Source organism: Palaemon carinicauda, chromosome 37, assembly GCF_036898095.1.
Source record: "Palaemon carinicauda isolate YSFRI2023 chromosome 37, ASM3689809v2, whole genome shotgun sequence".
Taxonomy (NCBI): Eukaryota; Metazoa; Arthropoda; class Malacostraca; order Decapoda; family Palaemonidae; genus Palaemon; species Palaemon carinicauda.
This window is the reverse complement of record NC_090761.1, coordinates 31,025,063-31,045,823: the sequence shown is the minus strand read 5'-3', so window position 1 is coordinate 31,045,823 and position 20,761 is coordinate 31,025,063. Positions and strand designations below refer to the sequence as shown.

Here is a 20,761-nt window from a genome sequence, read left to right as displayed (position 1 = left end):
TCGAGTTGTTTAGTTGAGCCCGGAGCCAACGTTATGCATTATTACTTGGATTACCTTTATATTTTAGTCACATATATCTATTATATACGATCCTAGTTCTCGACCTTGCCTTCCATCTTTGATATGATCCCGATTACGGTCTGACTTAATTTAATTTAATAATTTTACAATCAAATAGATCTGTTATTTTGATTTTTTAAACACCGGGGCCCCCGGGGGTCCCCTATTTTGCCTTCATTCAATATTTAAGGCATTTATATATGAATAGTTTTTATCATGTATTTGATATATGACTTATTTAGCACCCCGGGCCCCCCGGGGTCCCCTATTTGCCTTCATTCAATATATTTAAGGCATTTATATGAATAGTTTTATCATGTGTTGGATATATATATATATAGAATTGCAGCACCCGGGCCCCCGTGCCCTTTCTTTGCTTCCATTCAAAATAATTATAGCTATATATATTAAAAATTTATCATCATGATATTAACTTTTATAATATTTAAGCACCGGGGCCTCCGGTCCCTAATTGCTTTCCTTTAAGATACTCATGTATCTTTTATCTTACAGACTGTCCGCTGTGCGATGACGGCATGTGCCGCTGTTCTCCACCAACCCTGCGGCCATGATGTGTGTCGTTCGCACGCTTACTGCTCTCTTCAAGTGGATGACCTAGCTGTTTGGCATCCGGACAATTGTGTAGTCTGCTACAAATTGACCTCCACTCTATTATCTGACTCGGTGAGTGCATTTACATTAATACAGACTTGTGGGGAGTTATAATTTATCTTAATGTTCTCTTTTAATCTTTTTCTTATTTTAAGGCTACAGTCCTCTGGACTTCCCGCATGCCTTTTACGTGCCTACGAAGTCCTTGGACTTCTCCACTTTTTCTTTGGCACTTTTATTCCTCGCTAATAGTCTGTTCTCTTTCAGAGCACCCAGCTTGAAAAGGACACAGCCCGAGCTACTCTCAAGATCTGGATTGGCGGGTTCGCTCGCAACGTGAAGGCCAAACAGCCTTATATCCTTTCTGAGGAATGGTGTTCCCGCCTCTACCCCAATGCTAAAACATCGGCTGCGGTCCCCAAAGAGCTGGCGGACCCGATCATCGAGAGCATTGAATCTCTTCTTCTGGCCCTGGACCAAGGGGAGACGGGCGGCACCCTAACTGAGGACGTCGCTACCCTCAACCTCGATGTGGAACCCATGGCTCTGGATGATCCCGACACAGGTAGGGACGTAGGTGAGTCAGGTGGTTCCCGGGCTAAGATTCCTCTCCCTAGCCCGGCTTTCTCTTCTACTTCCGAACACTCTTCTTTTCAAGGTTTTCCGGGGACAACCGGGACTGATCTCAGCTCCCGGCCTGTTCCCCCCAAAGTGAAGGCTCATCGTAAGCCTTTATATAAGACTCACAAGTCTTCCCAAGACCACAAGCCTTCGAGATCATCATCCTCGAAGGCTAAATCCTCCTCCACCAGAGTCTCTCAAGACCCAATTGCTGTGCCCTCAACCTCTCAAGGAGTAGTCTCCGTTCCGGCACCTGTTCCCCCCCAGGCGGGATCATTTAACGTGGAGGATTTTTCGAGAAACTGTTTGTTCGTTTTGAGTCGATGCTATCGTCTCATACGAAGCAATTGCAAGAGAGGATAGCTTCTGTGGAGAGCCTAGTACAAGGCCTCATGAGCTCGGGGCTACCACCACCACAACAGCATTACCCCATCCCCGACGCCTCCAAGCTTCCTCCTTTCAATAAGATTAACCCTTGGAGGTTAGCATTGCATGCCCCCTTCTCGGAGGGTATGCTGTCAATCGAGGGTTTCGGTACCCGGCCTCTTACGGATTATGAATTCTACCTGCCGGGTCTGGAATTCCCCTTCCCCGGCTACGCTCGCCTCACGGAAGAGGCTCTGATCCGTTTAGATAAGGTCCCAAAGGAAACTGTTATTTTTCCTAAAGAATAGGCACAGTCTGTCTTGGTCCGAGTGTTCAATGAGTGGGACTGCTTGAACACAATGCTTACGGCCTACAAAAGTTCGTATACTATGTTTGTGGCCGACGACCAGACCCCTACACCATGTGCGACCAAGATCTTAGAGTCGGTCTTCCAGGCTATCAAAGACGAGAAGCCTTTACCCCAACTCAGGGAGACCGACTTAACCTCCCTTCTCTTTCCGGGAGACAGTGAATATTGGCGGAATGCCCCAGCTACCTTTTCAGTAGGTAAGTTGAGCCCGGACTGTGCCTCGACGCAGTTCAGCGAACGGCTTTCCAGACTCCCGGAGTCTCTTATTAAATTAGAATTTGATTCTAGGTGCAGATTCGGCAGGTCTCTCAATTCGGTTGCCCTTTCCGAATTGACCGTCGCCACTTACAACGAGGAGGACCTCCTTAAGGTCCTCACTAAGTCATTACTGCAAAACTTCATGGCTGACGCCTATGATTTTGCAAACGCCAAGACCCGTTGTCGACGACACGTCCTCTCTGAAGCCACCATTAGGCACGAACCTAATAGGCTCATCAAAGCTCCAGTCTGGGGCCCGGATCTTTTCCCGGAGGATTTGGTTAACTCGGTCCTTAGCGAGGCAGCTAGGGCCAACCAAAACCTCAAAGTTAGATGGGGCCTCGTTCCAAAGAGGAAATATGAGCCTACTGGTACCCCAATCCGAGGTAGGAAGAGATTGAGGCCTTTCCAATCTTCCCAATTCAGGGTTCAACCGGTCTCAGTCCAAACGGCTCCCCAAGGTCCCCAGCCTTCTACATCAAAGGGCCAACAGCAAGAACAATACGTCCTGGTCCCTCAGTCTCAGATCGCCTCGACTTCCTTCTCCCCCGCCTTTAACCCCACTTATGAGGCTCAGGGCTCTTTCCGTGGCTACCAGCGTTACAGGGGTTCCAGAGGTGCCTTTCGTGCCCGAGGTAGTGGAAGGGGTTACCACCGAGGCAAGTCTTCCCATGGAAGCAGAGGAGGCAAATCATCCTCCACCCATTGAGAAGCCGCAGGTAGGAGGGAGACTGTACATGTTTCGAGACCGTTGGAAGTTCAGCGATTGGGCTTCCAGCATTATCTCCAAAGGACTAGGGTGGAGCTGGATACAGGGACCTCCTCCACCGAACAGCTTTTACCAACTGCTAACAGAAGAACTACGTTCCTTCACGAAAGATCTGCTACAAAAGAATGCGATCCAAAGCATACGTCGCTTAAGATTTCAAGGACGCTTGTTCAGCATGCCAAAGAAAGGCTCAGACAAACGAAGGGTAATCCTGGACCTGTCTCGTTTAAATTCCTTCATTCGTTGCAACAAATTCCATATGCTTACCGTCTCGCAGGTGCGGACCTTACTTCCCCGTGGGGACGTCACCACCTCCATCGATCTTACCGATGCCTACTATCACGTTCCAATAGCAAGGCATTTTCGTCCTTTTCTGGGCTTCAAGCTAGGCAAACAAGCCTATGCATTCAAAGTGATGCCGTTCGGGCTCAACATAGCACCCAGAATCTTCACCAAACTAGCAGAGACAGTAATTCAAGAGCTTCGAACTCAGGGGATACAGGTAGTGGCCTATCTAGACGACTGGCTAATCTGGTCAGACAATGCCCAGAATTGCCGCATAGCAACGAACAAAGTCCTCACCTTCCTTCGACAACTTAGATTCCAAGTCAACTTCGAGAAATCCAGCCTGGTCCCGGAGACCAAGTTTCAATGGCTGGGACTACAATGGGACCTATGCTCCCATACGCTGTGCCTCCCCAAAGCCAAAAGGAAGGAGATTGCGAGGAATACAAGACAATTTCTCAGGGAGAAGTTGACCTCCAGAAGGAACCAAGAGAGGATCCTAGGTTCCTTGCAGTTTGCCTCCCTGACAGACATCGTCCTAAGGTCCAAACTTAAGGACATAAACAGAGTGTGGCGCTCCAGAGCAACCGCAAAACGCCGAGATAGACGTGCTCGCCTTCCCCCAATCCTGAGGAAAAGTCTACAGCCTTGGACGAAGATCAAGAATCTCTCCAAGTCGGTTCCCTTACAACATCCGGTCCCGGGACTCGTCGTTCACACAGACGCCTCCTTAACAGGGTGGGGAGGTTACTCCCAACACAAGAAAGTCCAAGGGTTATGGTCACCAGTCTTCCAACAAATGCACATCAACGTCCTAGAGGCCATGGCAGTCTTCCTCACTTTAAAACGTCTCAATCCAGCCAGGAATCTCCATATCAGACTGGTTCTCGACAGTGCAGTCATAGTTCACTGCCTCAACAGAGGAGGCTCCAGATCAGCCCAAATAAACCACGTCATGTTGCAGATTTTCTCCATGGCGGCAATGCACAAGTGGCACCTGTCAGCAGTCCATCTAGCAGGAGTCCGGAATGTGGTAGCGGACTCCCTTTCCCGGACGACTCCGCTAGAGTCGGAATGGTCACTAGACAATCGATCTTTCCAGTGGATACTATCTCAAGTCCCGGGTCTCCAGGTGGATCTGTTTGCGACGGAATCCAATCGCAAACTGGATTGTTACGTAGCCCCCAACCTGGACCCTCAGGCTTATGCCACGGACTCTATGATTCTAGATTGGAATACCTGGAAGACGATTTATCTGTTTCCTCCGGTGAATCTCCTGCTGAAAGTTCTGCACAAACTCAGATCCTTTAAAGGTCAAGTGGCTCTCGTAGCCCCCAACTGGCCCAAGAGCAATTGGTTCCCCTTGTTGCTAGAACTAGGTCTCCGCCCCCGGCGGATTCCCAATCTGGTGCTAACACAGACAGTACAAACTCGCAATGTGTTCGCTTCCTCAAGGATTCTGAATGCCCTAACTTTATGGACTTTATGAAGTTTGCAGCCCAACGAGGTGCAAACATCGATCCTTTGAATACTATTTTCCTGGAATCTGACAAAAGGGAATCTACTCTCCGTCAATATGACTCAGCTGTCAAGAAATTAGCAAAGTTCTTGAAAAATTCCAAAGTTGAGAAAATGACAATGAACCTAACTGTGACATTCTTCAGAACTCTCTTCGAATCAGGCCTGGCAGCCAATACCATTACTACAATCAAGTCAGCTTTAAAAAAGATCTTCCATATTGGTTTTGACATTGGTTTAACAGATTCATATTTCTCATCCATTCCGAGACCTTGTGCCAGACTAAAACCTTCCACTCGCCCTAGCGCAGTTTCCTGGTTTTTGAACGATGTTCTTAAGCTAGCCTCTGACACCCCAAATGAATCCTGTAACTATATGGTATTATTAAGAAAGTCACTTTTTCTTTTGAGCCTCGCCTCTGGCTCCAGAATCTCAGAATTGTCAGCTTTATCTAGAGACCCAGGTCATATAGAGTTTCTCTCTTCAGGTGAGGTCCTTCTCTCCCCTAACAAAGTGTTCCTGGCTAAAAATGAGGACCCCCAAAACAGGTGGTCCCCCTGGAAGATTATTCCACTTCCTAGGGATCCATCCCTGTGTCCAGTTACCACCCTGAAATCCTACTTAAGTAGAACTTCCACTACAACCACAGGGCCCTTATTTATTAGAGAACACGGAGGAACTATTACCCTTAAGGGAATCAGGCAACAAATTCTTTATTTTATTAAACAAGCTAATCCTGAATCATTCCCACATGTCCATGATATTCGAGCTGTGGCTACCTCAATTAATTTTTTCCACCATATGAAATTTGATGAGCTCTCAAAATATACGGGTTGGAAGTCCCCTAAAGTTTTCAAGCGCCACTACCTAAAACCTTTAGAAGCTCTTAGATTTGCCACAGTAGCTGCAGGGAATATAGTTCCTCCCGGAGGTACTGAGTCCTAATCACAACGTCTTGCTCTGTCCTCTTTCCCTCCTGCCTGGCTTACCTGTTGTTCCTACCTGTTTTGTTTACCATGATGTATTATTTTATTATTCAATTGATCAATTTCACGAATTGTTTTGATTTCACTTGTTCTTGAAATCCCCGAGCTGATCTTCTTTTGTTATGTTAATTATTTATATCTTTGATTGAATGCTTTACTTTGCATTTTGATTACCAAGCTGTATTATCATTATTCATACCTGTTGACTTTTACCTACGGGTTTCATTTTGATTATGTACCATGTCTAATTATCACTGTCATTTACATGTTAATCGTAAAATAGGGTTTCCACATGCCTCCTTTTTTATATTAAAACTCATCAGCTATGTTAATTTTGTGTTATTCCCTTCAGGTAGTTAGCCATATTGGGTCCCCATTCTCTGGTACGATTTCACTGGGCGGCACGGGTCGGAGCCCAGAAAAGGGATTTTGACGTAGGAAAAATCTATTTCTGGGCGAGAGACCCGTGCCGTCCAGTGAACCCACCCGTCCCTCCCTAATTGGGCCCCAATCTGGGGTGCTATAAGGAGTGACGTCACTGGCGTGGGATTGCTAGTAGTAGTAGGATGTTGAACGGCACCTCGCTGTTCGGGGATATTGACAGGAGATATCTAAATGGTGCGAGGCCTCTGGTTGTGATTAATTCACGCCCCAGTAGTATATCGACACCTTATTAAGGTGAGCGAGCTGGGTTCAACCTAGCATTCCTATACAATTTTTCTTTGGTAAATTTATAGCAGTTTTTTACCTTAGAAATTATGTTAAAGGAGCATTTCACTGGGCGGCACGGGTCTCTCGCCCAGAAATAGATTTTTCCTACGTCAAAATCCCTTTTCTAAGCATATAATGATGTTGGATGTTTGCACAAACAACTTCCCATTCTACTGATTGACACTTTCAAAATCTTGAGTCAAAATTATTGAAACATTATCTCAGAATCAGTATGAATGGGAAGGCAAGTGGGAGATCACAATATGAATTATTGTTATTATTATTACTAGCTAAGGTAAAGCCCTAGTTGGAAAAGCATGATGATATAAGCCCATGGGGTCTAACAGGGAAAAATAGCAAAGTGAGGAAAGGAAACAGGGAAATAAATAAACTACAAAAGAAGTAATAACAAGCAAAATAAAATATTTTAAAGTCATTAATAACATTAAATTAGAATTTCATAAAAACAACAGGAATAGAAACAAGATAGAAATGGCGTGACCGAGTGTACCCTCAAGCAAGAGAAGTCTAACCAAGACAGTGGAAGACCATGGTAAAGAGGCTCTGGCACTACTCAAGACTAAAGAACAATGGTTTGATTCTGGAGTGTCCCTCTAGAAGAGCTGCTTACCATAGATAAAGAGTCTCTTCTACCCTTATTAACCCCATAAGTGGATAAAAACTGTTTGGTAATCTCAGTGTTATCAGGTATACGAAGACAGAGGAGAATGCGAAAAGAATAGTCCAGAATATTCTGTGTATGTGTAGGCAAAGAAAAATAAGTGGTAGCCAGGGAGAGGGATCCAATGTCTGGCAAGTCAAAGGATCCAATAACTCTCTAGCGGTAGTATCTTAACGGATGGCTGGTGTCCTGGCTAATCTACTACCTACAAATCTTAAGAAAGTATTGAAATCAATAATTTTGTACTTAAAATCAGGATAACTTTAATGGATATCACCTGGATTCACATTCCCATAGAAGGAGGATACTGCTGTTGTACTGTATATCAATAAACAATTATAATCTATATAAACTTACCAAAGAGGAATGCATTTTCATCTGGTATCTTTTTGTTGTAAAAATTCCATCTTCAAGGCGAGCATATAAGTGAAATATGAGACCCAAATTTTTCTGTATATGATTTGGATAGAGAAGACCATAAGGCATCTGTCCATATGTTAGTATGGAAATACCCTGATCAGTGTTCAAAAACAATGCAGAAGACCAAGGGTAATGTCTAAATCAGAAACCTCATACAAAATAGTGAACACAACCATGATGTAAAGTATCCAAACAATAGATGAACTTTCCACTACCCAAAGACTTCAAAACCAAATATTCAAGAGAGGAAAAGAAAATCTCAACTAACTAAAGTAAATAAAGATTTTAATTATAAAGCATTAACACAACTAGAGCATCACTGAACCGCTGATATAATATTATTTGAAGATAAGTTCTTTATGAAATTAAGTTTGGTGGCCCCCGCCATAATATTGTGTAACCTCCCTTTCAGAACCAGTTGATGAACTTCATCGAAGTGTGCACGAACATCGATAATATTCTCGTCAAGGAGAAAAAATAAAAAAACAGCATTCTTGGACTAAGGTCTTGTAGGACATCTAATCCCATATAAAATGGATTACCTTTTCATTTAATAAGGTGCTTTCTTCATATACATTTACAGGTCTCTTACAGGATACAAATATCGATCCTCTAATTCCTTATGTACCAGAAATTTTGTATAGAAGAGGAAAGATAATTGAAAAACGGTGTTTCGACACTTGGGAGACTGCAAAAGTCAATGAACATGCATTTGCAACTAACATCATATGACAGTATAATCTCTGTGGACCAAGAGTCAGAAAATAGCCTTATTTGAGAGAAATATATGACAGATTGGTTGTGTTTTTCTTTCATTCAAAGGTTCAGAAGCTCTCACTTGAAGATATTAGCAAAATGAGTCCCCCGCGATATTCATTGAAATGAAAAACATTTTTGGGCACAGCATATGTTGAAACACAATCTAAAATAACAATGAAAAGTGGAAAACGTTACGATATCTGTCTTAAATAAAGATAAAACATTTAAGTAACTTACATCATTTTCAGAAGTTCCGCAGAGTGTGCAGCATTTACATTCAATACACTGCCATCGATACTGTCTCACTGAGATCATCATATGGGCCGTAAACTGCAGACAAGTGGGATGACCTATACAAAAAGACTTCTAATACAGTATGTCAAAACATAACATATAATGTAAACATGGCATTGGGTGCGTTCGAAGTTGACATGTTACTATGCCTTCAAATCATGGGATGTCCTTTTCTATGACTAATATTCTTTACTTTTCAACATTACTGAATGAAAGTCTAACATAAAAGCAATAGATTTCTTATACCTGTATTCCAAAAACCATTGAGATCTTCCTTACGCTTATTTAATGTCTTGCTAATATCACCTAAGAATAAAAACCAAGATAAAGACATCTAGCCTTTATAAATAATATTCAATGCACTTGAGGAACATGCTTGCATGTATTTTGATTATTGAAAATTAAAATATTCTACCTTGAAATCGCAGACCCTTTACTTTCAACAATGACTTCCAGACAAATTATAAAACTGGAGAATGCCTCGCAATAGACAAAACATTTTAAGTGATCTACATACGAATATACTAGATAACAATGCAAAAAACTATGAATTTCTAGGACAGTCAAATTAAAATTCTCATAAAAAATTCAGAGCTTTTAAAGACAAATGGGCAGAAAGATTGGAATGCATAAGGATTGAATCAGAAAGCTAGTATACATACAGATATTTTTGTTTCCTTGACAGGAATATGGCATATAAAAATACCATCGAACACTGTACTACGATAAGTTTGGACCATGCTGATGGCAAAAGGCCCAATCACAACATTAGGTTACATTGTAACCTTCAGGATAAGAGGATTTGCTTTAATTCCTAATATGATCATCTTCAAGCAATGTTCAATAAATGCAAAAGGAAACCCACATTTTGGCCTCTAAACTGTCTGAAAGAAATCTTATTTAAATTTTCAATTTACAAAAAAGTTACTGCTAAATTAAATTTATTTTTAAGGTGTATATCAAAACTTTTGTATAGATCCATACATTGCATTCATCTCAGAAAAAAAAAGGATTTGTTCTCCCTTATAATCTAAGTTTTGAATAAATGATAGAAGAAAAAAAAATATTTTTTTCTGTAGCCTACTCAGAAACAATTATTTCATAAAAAAAAGCTACCCAGTGCATTATTCATAGCGCTCCTAGCTTCAGTGCACAGCTTATAGCAACATATAGATAAATGGAGTTATAGTGTATTTTACTGGCTTGTCCTAACAGAAAATAGCACCTCCAAAACTAAGTGGAGTAATCAAGCCTTTGTTCAGTGGTGGGTAATTCTCATCTTTCATATGTCATCAAGAGTCAAAGGACAAATGGCTTTCAAGCTCGACTTTGTGGTACCTTTAGTACTTATGTTTGTTGTTTTTCCTAGAATATCACAAGTTGGGTAACCCAAATATCAAGAATGTTGTGAAAATTCGAAGGTACATCGGATTATTTATTTACGTTACCTGTAGTTTAGGTGAAGAACTTGGGTCTATTATTATTATTATTATTATTTTACTAGCTAAGCTACAACCCTAGTTAAGGCGTGACTTTTTAACTTCGCTCTTTTTACTTAATATTCGTGGTTTTCTGTTCCTGAAAGATTTCAGTACCAGAAAATGCATTCTATTGTCTTCCTTCTATAAATTGCCTTTGATTCAAATAATTCATCAGATTATTATATATATATATATATATATATATATATATATATATATATATATATACATATATATATATATATATATATATAAATATATATATATATATATATATATATATATATATATATATATATATATATATATATAAATATATTTTTGGCTCAGCCATGTCGTCTTGATGGAAGGTTCCTTTAGGCAGCTTTCTAAGGGATATTTGGCTACAGTGATACTCCCAGAGAATTAACCACAGGTTTCCAGAATTCTAACTCCTGGCGCGACTATCCTTAATATAACTTTTAAGGATATCGCATAATATCAGGGGTCGTATTCCTTGATACGACACATGGCAATCTTCACCCCAAATAGAGTTTTCGCTTTGAGGGGGAAGAGTGGCGAAATTGAAGGGGAGCCGTTATCAAGGTTACCCGGTGGATCCCCTCCCCGCACCACCCCGGCGAATTATTCCTTTTGTAGTAGCAAATTAAGCATGGTGTATCTCCCAACTGCTCTCGGTTTTGTTACTATTTCAAGGATTATTACTATGCAATCTCCAGCATCTTCATCCTCTGGAAAGTTGAGTATTTAATCTTTCCTGTGTATAATTTTTGGCTCCCTTCTCACAGTTAAATTAGCATAATTTAGATGTGTTTAGTGGAGCAGAGCCATCACCGGAGGCGGCCATTTTGGACCACTGTCGTACGCCATAAATGCTTTATTTAGGTAGCAGTACGACGTCCCCGGTATTTAGCTTTAATGAATTATAGCTATTGAGGCAAATTAAATTAGTGAAAATAAGATTACACATGTAATATTTTCTTTTCTGTTAAACGTTTCGATAATATACGATAGGGCCTCAGTGACGTAGCGTAGCCGAGATCCCGACTCGAGTTAGGCTAGCCTAATGCATTTTAGTATACTTTATTAACGTTATCCCCGTTATCGTTTTATTAATTCAATCGGAGATAGCACATCTAGAATTACTAACATAATTTGATACTCGTCTCTTTTAGAGATTTAAGGATAAACCCTTCCTTCACTCTGAGTGCCACCATTAAGCGGCAACCCTATCTTTGGCCTTGCCATAGAGTAGTGTATTTTGGCTTGACTGAGGTAGTGTTTCTGTCTATCCTCTTTGCCGGTGAGTATATCGGCATTGAATTACGACAGTAACTCAAGAGTATTCAGTCTTCTTGTCGGCAACTCTACCGATGGGGGATTAGTCATTCCCCTGCAGGTTTCACAGTTGCCGGCATAGGAAGCCTGGCTTCCCTAGTCCACAACCGAAAGTGGTCGTACAGTTGCCGCCACCTTCTCCCTTGTGGTTTAGAAGACATGTCTTATATCCGGCAATGTCTTAGGCTGAGGAATCGTTATTCTTCTGCCACCCAAGACAGCGCCGGCATAGGAAACTATGTTTCCTTGTTTTGCTGCTATGCAAAAATATAAGACCCTTTCCCTTCCCCTTCTGTCCTTTAGTGACGGCCTGGCCGTCACAACACCTGTGGCCGGTATTCTACAATCTCCCCGCTTGCCGGGCTGATTACGATGCCGGCCGGGCTCCTACAAAGGCGGCTAGACTGCCGCTTTGACCTTTTCCCTAATGGAAGCAAGGCTCCGGGAAAGATTATACCGGCCATGACGGCTGCCGGTGGGAGACACATTACAACTTTGAGTATTCTTCAGTCCTCTCTTGGACTGCCATCCACAAACCCTGTAACCGGCAGTGCAGCCGGCAACAGATATTGTGGCTGGATGGAAGCTATAATGAATACATTCTTTCCCCTTCCATTTAAATCCTCATTTTGGAAAGAAGGCAGTAGAGACAGTAGTCCCTACAACCCTTATTATTGTACTAAACTATGATAATACGGTAGCCCTTCTATCCATTCTTTCTCTTTCTTTGTCGGTTAGTGCCGCCAGGTACTAGCCTAGCCGGTTGTATGCCAGCAGAACTACAGTATACAGTAGCCAGTATTCCTGCAGTATAGAAATACAGCAGTTAGAAAACTACAGTATATAATATACAGTAGTATGATTTTCTAACATATTCTGTGTATCCTTTCACAGTCCATTGTTGAGACCGCTAAGCAAATGTTGAAGTGAAGTATTCCTTCAACATTCTGATGTATCCTAGATCATCAGAACATAAAAATCTTTACCCTACAATATTAATATTCTCTTGTGGGAGAGTTAGTGCTAGTTTACACTGACTCCAGCTCTACGTACGAGAGCTATTCCACCCTACATTTCCCTAATAAGGAAATTTTAAATACTAATATTGAGGGAGGTCAGAGCAATAGCCTGGACAGGAAACACAGATATGTGTCTTTCCTATTTCCTTTCTAGCTTACTATCCTAAGCTATAATTATAATAGTAATGATTACTATTTACTACATGTGAATAATTATCAGTATGATAAATTACCCAAACTCATTTCACTCTTTCCTTCCTTACAGGACGAGGGCAAGGTGAAGTGTACAGCCCTGTTCTGCAACCACAAAAGTAGGACCTTTTATGGCCACAAGATGTGCCGGTCTCATGCTCCCCGCTGCATCGTATTTGGATCCCTGAGGTACTGGAACCCATATTTTTAACATATATTATATCAATAATATAAGCAACCTAATACTCATTCACCCTTCTCTCCCTTACAGGAGGAGCCGATGGCAAAGTGTACAGGGGTGTTCTGCAACCACAAGAGTAAGAACTTTTGTGGGCATACGATGTACGGGTCTTATGCCCCTGCCGCATCGTATCTGGATCCCTGTGGTTCGGGGACCCAAAAGTTCACTCCAATCGCTTGACCTTGCTGACCGACGGCTTTGTAAAAGACATCCCTGACACTATGGAGTCAAGGGATACAGCAAGGGAAACCCAACAAAGGTGAGTATGAGGCTTCCAGAAGAACTTTCAGGGACCTCACATACCTAACAAATTTTGAAGTGCCTACTGTTCCCTAACGCTCAATTGAATACATTTGTTTCTCAGGCACAGGTCCAGCCTCCCTCTATCCAACGGACGGTGGACACGGATATCAACAGGCACTGCAAGGCTTGGACATTCACCAAAATTGGATGTCAGAGGCATCCATTGACACCAGACAGGACCTACTGCAAAAAGGCCTTGTATAAGGAGTGGTTCAACCACCCATGGAGGAAGAAGGATCCGTTTCGACGATGATTGAGGTACCTCAGCTCACTGTGCCGGCATATTAACTTATGCCGTCAACCTCTCCAACCCCAACTCCCCAACTGGGTAGACAGTTCAGCAGGAGCGAAATGCTCCTAGAGTCGATCCAGCACATGCTGACACTGTTCCGGAAGGAACAAGAGGAGGATAAGCAAGATCTCAAAGAGAGGTAAAGGGAAGGAAACGCCCTGGCGCTTCCAGGCGCTCGGCTAAGCCCCTTAAAATATTTGTCCTCCCTCACTGTTCCGAACCAACCCCTGGGGGTAGATGGAACACATGCCCAGGTTGAATAGGAAGCTATATATCTCCTAGAAGTTGGGGCCCAATCCCCTTGAAGAACTTCAATTCTAGCCCAGCTTTCGGCGTACCCAGATTGCTTCCTGAGACTAGGAGATGAACCTAGATCCCGCGAGGAGGCTATACCGAAGGAAGTCATTGTCCTCAAACATGACAAGGCCTGAGCCATCCTTACCAAGACCCAGAAAGGGGCCGGATATAATAACTCCAAAGTCTCAGCAGTGAACAAAAAGCATCCAACCGTCACTGCTCCTTCCTCATGAGCCTTCTTCCCTTTCGGGGAAAGCCCTAGACTGTGTTAGAAGAGCAGTCGAAGAGGGCAAACCCTGCCCAATTCTAGAGAAAGGTCTCTAGCTATGCCCACCTGCGAGAAGAAGTGGAAAGAAGTGCATCTAACCTTCTCCGTCTTGAAGTTGGATCCGGAGATAGCAGGTGAGCAGTTTAACGAGAACCTTCCAAACTTGCCAAACCATCCCTTGAGAAAGGAACAGGAGACGAAAGATTAGCTTATCGCCTCCCTGTCTCGTCAGAACCGCTTAAGAAATGTGTGCAGGCCTTTAGTAACACCCCACCCTTGTGATGGATTTGTAGGTTTTTGCTCAGGTCAAAAAAGGACCGGTAGAGACCATGTGTTTGCCGCATCAATGGTGAAACACGAATCCATGTATCTGGGGCATAGAAATGTTCCAAGAGGTCATTACCAAAGCCACCACAGAGAATGGAAACCTGCTCCAAATGTGGGGCATGTCCTCAAAGAGGAAATCATAATTAGAACTGCTCAATTTCCGACCGTGACCATGATCATGGTGCCTCAAATGGTAGTTCAGCTGTCAACCACCTTCTAGATGGTCTCTCATCAGCTGGTAGCCAGTCACCTGTATTTATTCCAGGCTTTGAAAGGCACTTGCCCCAAGGATGGAGGAGGACGAGGTCACGGAAATATGTCCTCAGGAATCTCTAAACAATGTGAGGTTCCAGGTAGGAGGCAGACTTTCCACTTTCGGGATCGTTGGACCTTCGATCCCTGGGTCCACAGCCAAATTACGAATGGACTTGGTTGGAAATGGAACGAAATCCACCCCACCTTTCCAAAATTCTTCAAACACTCCCCCTTATTGGAAGAATTTGCCTCAGAACTCTTGAATAAGAAGGTAAGGAGGAAAGTGAAGTCCATAAAAATTCCAGGGAAGGCTTGTTTTATGTTCCCAAGAAGGACTCGGACAGACCCAGAGTCGTTATAGACTTGTCTCTACTCAAGTTCATCGAGAACAACAAGTTCTGGATACTTACAACGCAACACATAAGGACCCTTTTACCAAAAAAGGGGCCTATATAGTCTCAATAGACCTGGCAGATGCTTACTGGCACCTACCAGCCAATCGCCCCTTCTCCTCCTACCTAGAATTCAGGCTACAGAAGACAAAATTTGTCTTCACAGCCATGCCCTTTGGACTAAATATAACCCCAAAGGTATTCACAAGACTCACGGACACAATCGTCCAGCACCTGTGCTCTGAAGGAGTACAGGTAATAGCATACCTGGACGAATGGCGGGTGCAGGCAGCATCCAAGACTACTTGTCTGCAAGCGGCCAAAAAGGTGATCCAGTTCCTGGAACACCTGGGCCTCAAGACCAGTCGCTAGAAGTCTCGCTTTTCTCCAACTCACAAGTTTCAATGGTTGTGAATCCATGGGAACTTGCAGTCACAACACCTCTCCATTCTATTAAAGAAAGGGAGAAAAATAGCGGTATCTGTCAGGAGACTAATCCAACACAAGAGGATTTCAAAATACCAACAGGAAAGAGCACTGGGCTCTCTCCGGTTCGCAGTAGTGACAGACCTGGTGCTAAGAAGCACAGCCAAAGAATGCGCCAGGAGTCTGGAGAAGATACGCGTCAAATACTCGAAGAGATCGACAAAGTTGACACCGATCCGATTGCGCACGCTATGGAGGTCGTGGTCAATGAATAAGAGCCTAGCACAGACAATATTCTTGCAACCACCACAAACATCAGTGGCGATACACACGGAAGCCTCCCTGAAAGAACCGGGAGGCCATCTGTATGAAAGGAAAGGGCAAGAAATTGATCATTCCAGTTCAAAAACTTTCACATCAACATTTTGGAGGGTATGACAGTCCTCCTGACGTTGAGGAGACTATCCCTTCGCAGAATAGTCCACATCAGATTGGCTCTCAACAAGACTCGAGTTCACCTCACATGAACCATGTGATGTTAGCCATCCTCCGCCTGGCAAGGAAGAGTAGATGGCATTATCAAGCAGTTCACCTTCAAGGGTTCCGCGATGTGACGGCGGATGCTCTATCCAGGCAAAAACCGATAGAGACAGAATGGTCCTTAGACGCAGACTCATTCTCCTTTATTCTCGATAAAAGTTCCGGAACTGCAGATTGACCTCTTCGCAACGAGCGACAACTAGAACTAGTAGCCCCTTACGAGAACCTTAAGCAGAAGCAATAGACGTCATGTCTTTCGACTAGAACGGATGGAATCGAATGTATCTGCTTCCATCAACCAATCTCCTGCTAAAAAGTCCTCGACAAGCTAGTATCCTGCAGAGGAACAGCTCCTGTAGTGGCCCCCAAATGTCCCCAAAACAATTGGTTTCCTCTAATTCTAGAATTGAAACTGTAGCCGTTTCCTCTGCCGTACCCAGCTTTATCAAATCTGGTGCAGAAGTCGGCTGCTACATTTCGTCCCCGAGAACCAACAACCTGCATTTCAGGATTTTTTCGCCCTAAAAGCGAACAAAAGTTCGGGATCTCGAAGAATGTGACCAACTTCATTGTAGAGTACAAGTCAAGTCCAACCAGGAGACAATGTGAATTGTCTTGGAAGAAAGGGTCACCCCTCATGAAAACAAGGGGACCAACAGAAATTTTAACAGGTTTCTGTCTCTTTCTTCTTTTACCTATTTGAACGAGGCCTGATTTCCACTACGGCCTTGACTAGACCTCTTTTATACGCCTTTGAGACGAACCTCATAATTGAAACCTTTTTTAAGGTACCAAAGCATACACTAGACCCAAGCCAACAACCTCTCTAAAGCCCATTACATGGTCGTTGGTCAAAGTCTTACACTATGCTTTGAACCTAAACAATGAGAATTGTACTCTAAAGGAGCTAATACAGAAAGTCAATTTTCTGTTCGCAATAGCCTCAGGGGCTAGAGTTAATGGAATATAGGCCATATTCAGTTCACAGAAAAGGGAGAACTGAATCCTTTTCCGATCCTACTTTTCCCGCCAAAACGAGTTGTCCACCAAAAGTGGGATCCTTGGAGATTCTTCCCACTGAAGGAAGATGTCTCCCTATGCCCATTAGGGGTTCGTAAGGTCTATCTTCGTAGAATTTCAGACTTCAAGAAAGGACAGCTCTTCCGAGGCGATAGCTTAAGATAAAAAATCTAGCCCTAAAAATAACTGAGAGCAGTGCTCACCTACTTATTCGCAGAGCGGATCCTGACAGCTCACCCACAGTTCATGATCCTAAGAAAATTGCTTCTTCACGGAACTTCTTCCAACACTATTCGAAGCAATTACATAAGATATGATATGTTGTGGTGGTGGCGGGTAGTTCTAAAGTACCCGTCATCTAAGCCTGCGACGAACAGTGAACTGCTTTGGGTCTTTCCAGTGTATCGGGTGCATGGGTACATTTACCCTCAAGTGCAAATCATAACTATGATTAACACACTGTTCCACATTGGTGCATATCTGACCGATAACACCAGTGCTGAGTGAATATTTGCGTCACGGTGTTCATGTGTTTCCAAATCTGTACAGATCAGTCAGATTTGGTTTCACCTCTATATTGAGTGGCATCATTTTGATGAAATTACATATTTTCCCAAAAGGAGAAATTACGGACCCTGATGTGTTTTCAATGCCCAATCAGATGCATACTTGATAGTAACTACAATTGATAATTTAGCTACAAGGTAAAATACTGAATGTATTTGCGTCTTATTGCTGCTATCTCAGTAACAGACGAATAAAACATACTAGAGTTTTAATTAAGCCCTAGAAGGGCCCAACTTCAAATCAGAGTACAGATTTCCAAGGGATAAAGGGTAATCTCTAAGATTTACCGTCCGTCCCTATGGAGATACAAACTTTGAATCCTTATAGTCGAAGTCGACACTTTCCCTGCAGGGGACAGGAAGCCCTAAGCTAGTTCTAAGCTTAGTGAATATGACAGATAACGGTAATGTCATATATAAAGGTCTAGGAGACCATAAAAGGAACTCATTCAAAGTAAAGGCACTTATACAAACCCACAGATATAGTACTTTTAAGTAATTCTCTGGTAAACTTCCATCAGTACGACATGGCTGAGCTCAAAAAACGGATTTTGAGCAAAGCGAAAAATCTAGTTTTGGGTGATATGGCCATGTCGTCCTGATGGACCCTTCCTCCTTTCTAAAAAGGAGTATACATATATGTAACAAAGTCCCAACCCGAAACTACTCTATCTGCGGCTATCCATGCTTAATTGCAACAAGGAATAGTTTGCCGGGGTGGTACGGGGAAGGGATCCACCGGGTAACGTTGATAACAGCTCCCCTTCAATTTCACCATTCTTCCCCCTCAAAGCGAAAACTCTATTTGGGGTGAAGATTGCCATGTGTCGTATCAAGAAATACGTCCCCTGATATTATGCGATATCCTTAAAAGTTATATTAAGAATACTTGCGCCTGGAGTTAGAATTCTGGAAACCTGTGGTTAATTCTCTGGGAGTATCACTGTAGCCAAATACCCCTTAGAAAGCTGCCTAAAGGAACCTTCCCTCAGGATGACATGGCCATATCACCCAAAAATAGATATTTCGCTTTGCTCAAAATCCGTTATATATATATATATATATATATATATATATATATATATATATATATATATATATATATTTGTTCCGACGCGATATACAAGCCTTGTAATCATTTAATATAGGAACTCGCTTCAGCTCATATTAAATGATTACGGGTTTGTATGGCTAGGAAAAATACAATTTAGGACAAATTGACATATATATATATATATATATATATATATATATATATATACATATATATATATATATATATATATATATATATATATATATATATATGTATATATATATATATATATATATATATATATATATATATATATATATATATATACATATATATATATACATATATATATAAACATATATATATACACACACATATATATATATATATATATATATATATATATATATATATATATATGTATATATACATACATATATATACACACATATATATACATATATATATATACATATATATATATATATATATATATATATATATATATATATATATATATATATAGCAAATATGTATAAGTATGAATGGTGAATACTGTATACAGAAAATATACTCGGTATATGTGTGTAATAATTAAATGGAGTGTGAAACTATCATTCATATAGTACTTGAGAGGGTTTAGCAAGCAGTGGCCATATATGTCTAAACTTTACAGGATATTTATGTACGTGTATCATTTCCATGAATCTGTATTTCTAAAAAGAACAAGCTATTATATGAAAGTTCCAACATGATTATCACTTCACAAAACAATAATGAAAATTTCCCATCCCTGCCTTTGCACCATCCCTCTTTCAAATTAGCGCCGTAGCTAGAGCGGGGAAAAAAGGTATAAAGAATTCTTTAGAATTATGTTGTTGTTGCCACTACGACCGATTTAGCTTTTGTGAATGTTTTCTGATAGTTTTTGTTTACACACCTGTGAGTTATATGTCTTTGGTTTGGCTGCTCTACGCTAATCGGGTATACTGTATCAACTTCCAATCCTTTTTCTTAGATATTTCTTTCAATGTAATCAAGTTTTACTCGGATTCAGTTCTCTCTTTGATACAAGGTTCCCTATGTATGTTGGCTGATAATAATTACTCTCCCTGTGTTGCCTTTAATGCGTGTTTCATATAGATGAAAATTATTGGAAACATAAAGATGTCAGCATATCCTAAATGGGCTTAATTAGAGTAGAAGATGGGTAACTTGATAGAACCTTGTGTAAAACCTTATAGTTAGAGCAAAATTTTAAAAGTATGATGCCTATGAAGCTCCACTTTAAGCCAAAAATCCCTATTAATTCTAGAAAGAGGCTAATATGAACTTTCAAGAATTTTGATTAAGTACCATCAATTATGTCTACAGGCTTATGTATCTGGAAGCCCTTGATCTGACATTCAAAATAAAAGCTTCAATGTTTTTCTGATTTACTTGTTTCAGTTTTTCACAGGTACTCTAGTACAGTAGTAGTTTAACTCTTTCATCTTTCATATGCATTTACTAACAATTTGTCTGAGCCTACACATTAGATGCCTATTTAAAAAAAAAAAAAAAGACACCTATAACAGGAATGGCTTGTCCTTTGGGAGTACCCATCAGCGAACAAGTGAGGTTTCTTTTCGCTGCAGAAAATTATTTTAGGAGTGATGTCTCACTCAGTCAAATCTCCCTAGCACTACTTTTTTGTAATGCTGTTCTGTTCCTACGTCAGGTACTCTGCCTCTAGTTAGAGTGCGAGTTCTGTTAGATGCAGATCCTTTTTGTGGCTTAAATTCTGAATAATTTAATCATGTGCTCCATATTTTTGCAAAAGTCTTCTCATGAAAATAGAGCATTCCCTCTAACAATGCTTATTTGATTGGCTGTGCCATCAGTGTGCAAAAACTTTATCCATGAGTGACTTCTCTAGTTAATATGGCCCTTTTCTAAAGCCCTTTAATATTCCATTTCTGGCACACGCTTAGGCTCAATTGTTACCTACTACTAGAACAAAGCTCCAAAAGGTATGCCTCTTCTACCATTTCTAATGCATGTCTTACTAGAGTACA

The 20,761-nt window shown here is 41.5% G+C and overlaps 1 protein-coding gene and 1 long non-coding RNA gene across 6 annotated transcripts in view; one reads left to right on the top strand and one right to left on the bottom strand.

Moving 5' to 3' along the window:
- LOC137629548 (zinc finger protein ubi-d4 B-like) overlaps positions 1-20,761 on the bottom strand; it is a 261,108-nt gene that overhangs the window by 10,828 nt on the left and 229,519 nt on the right. For all 5 annotated transcript variants that reach the window (XM_068360970.1, XM_068360969.1, XM_068360971.1 and 2 more), the window contains one exon: positions 8,655-8,767. In XM_068360970.1, coding sequence (XP_068217071.1) covers positions 8,655-8,767 — 113 coding nt within the window. The remainder of the gene's footprint in view (positions 1-8,654; positions 8,768-20,761) is intronic.
- Positions 1-20,761, top strand: part of LOC137629550 (uncharacterized) — a 215,658-nt gene that overhangs the window by 88,393 nt on the left and 106,504 nt on the right. The window lies entirely within an intron of this gene.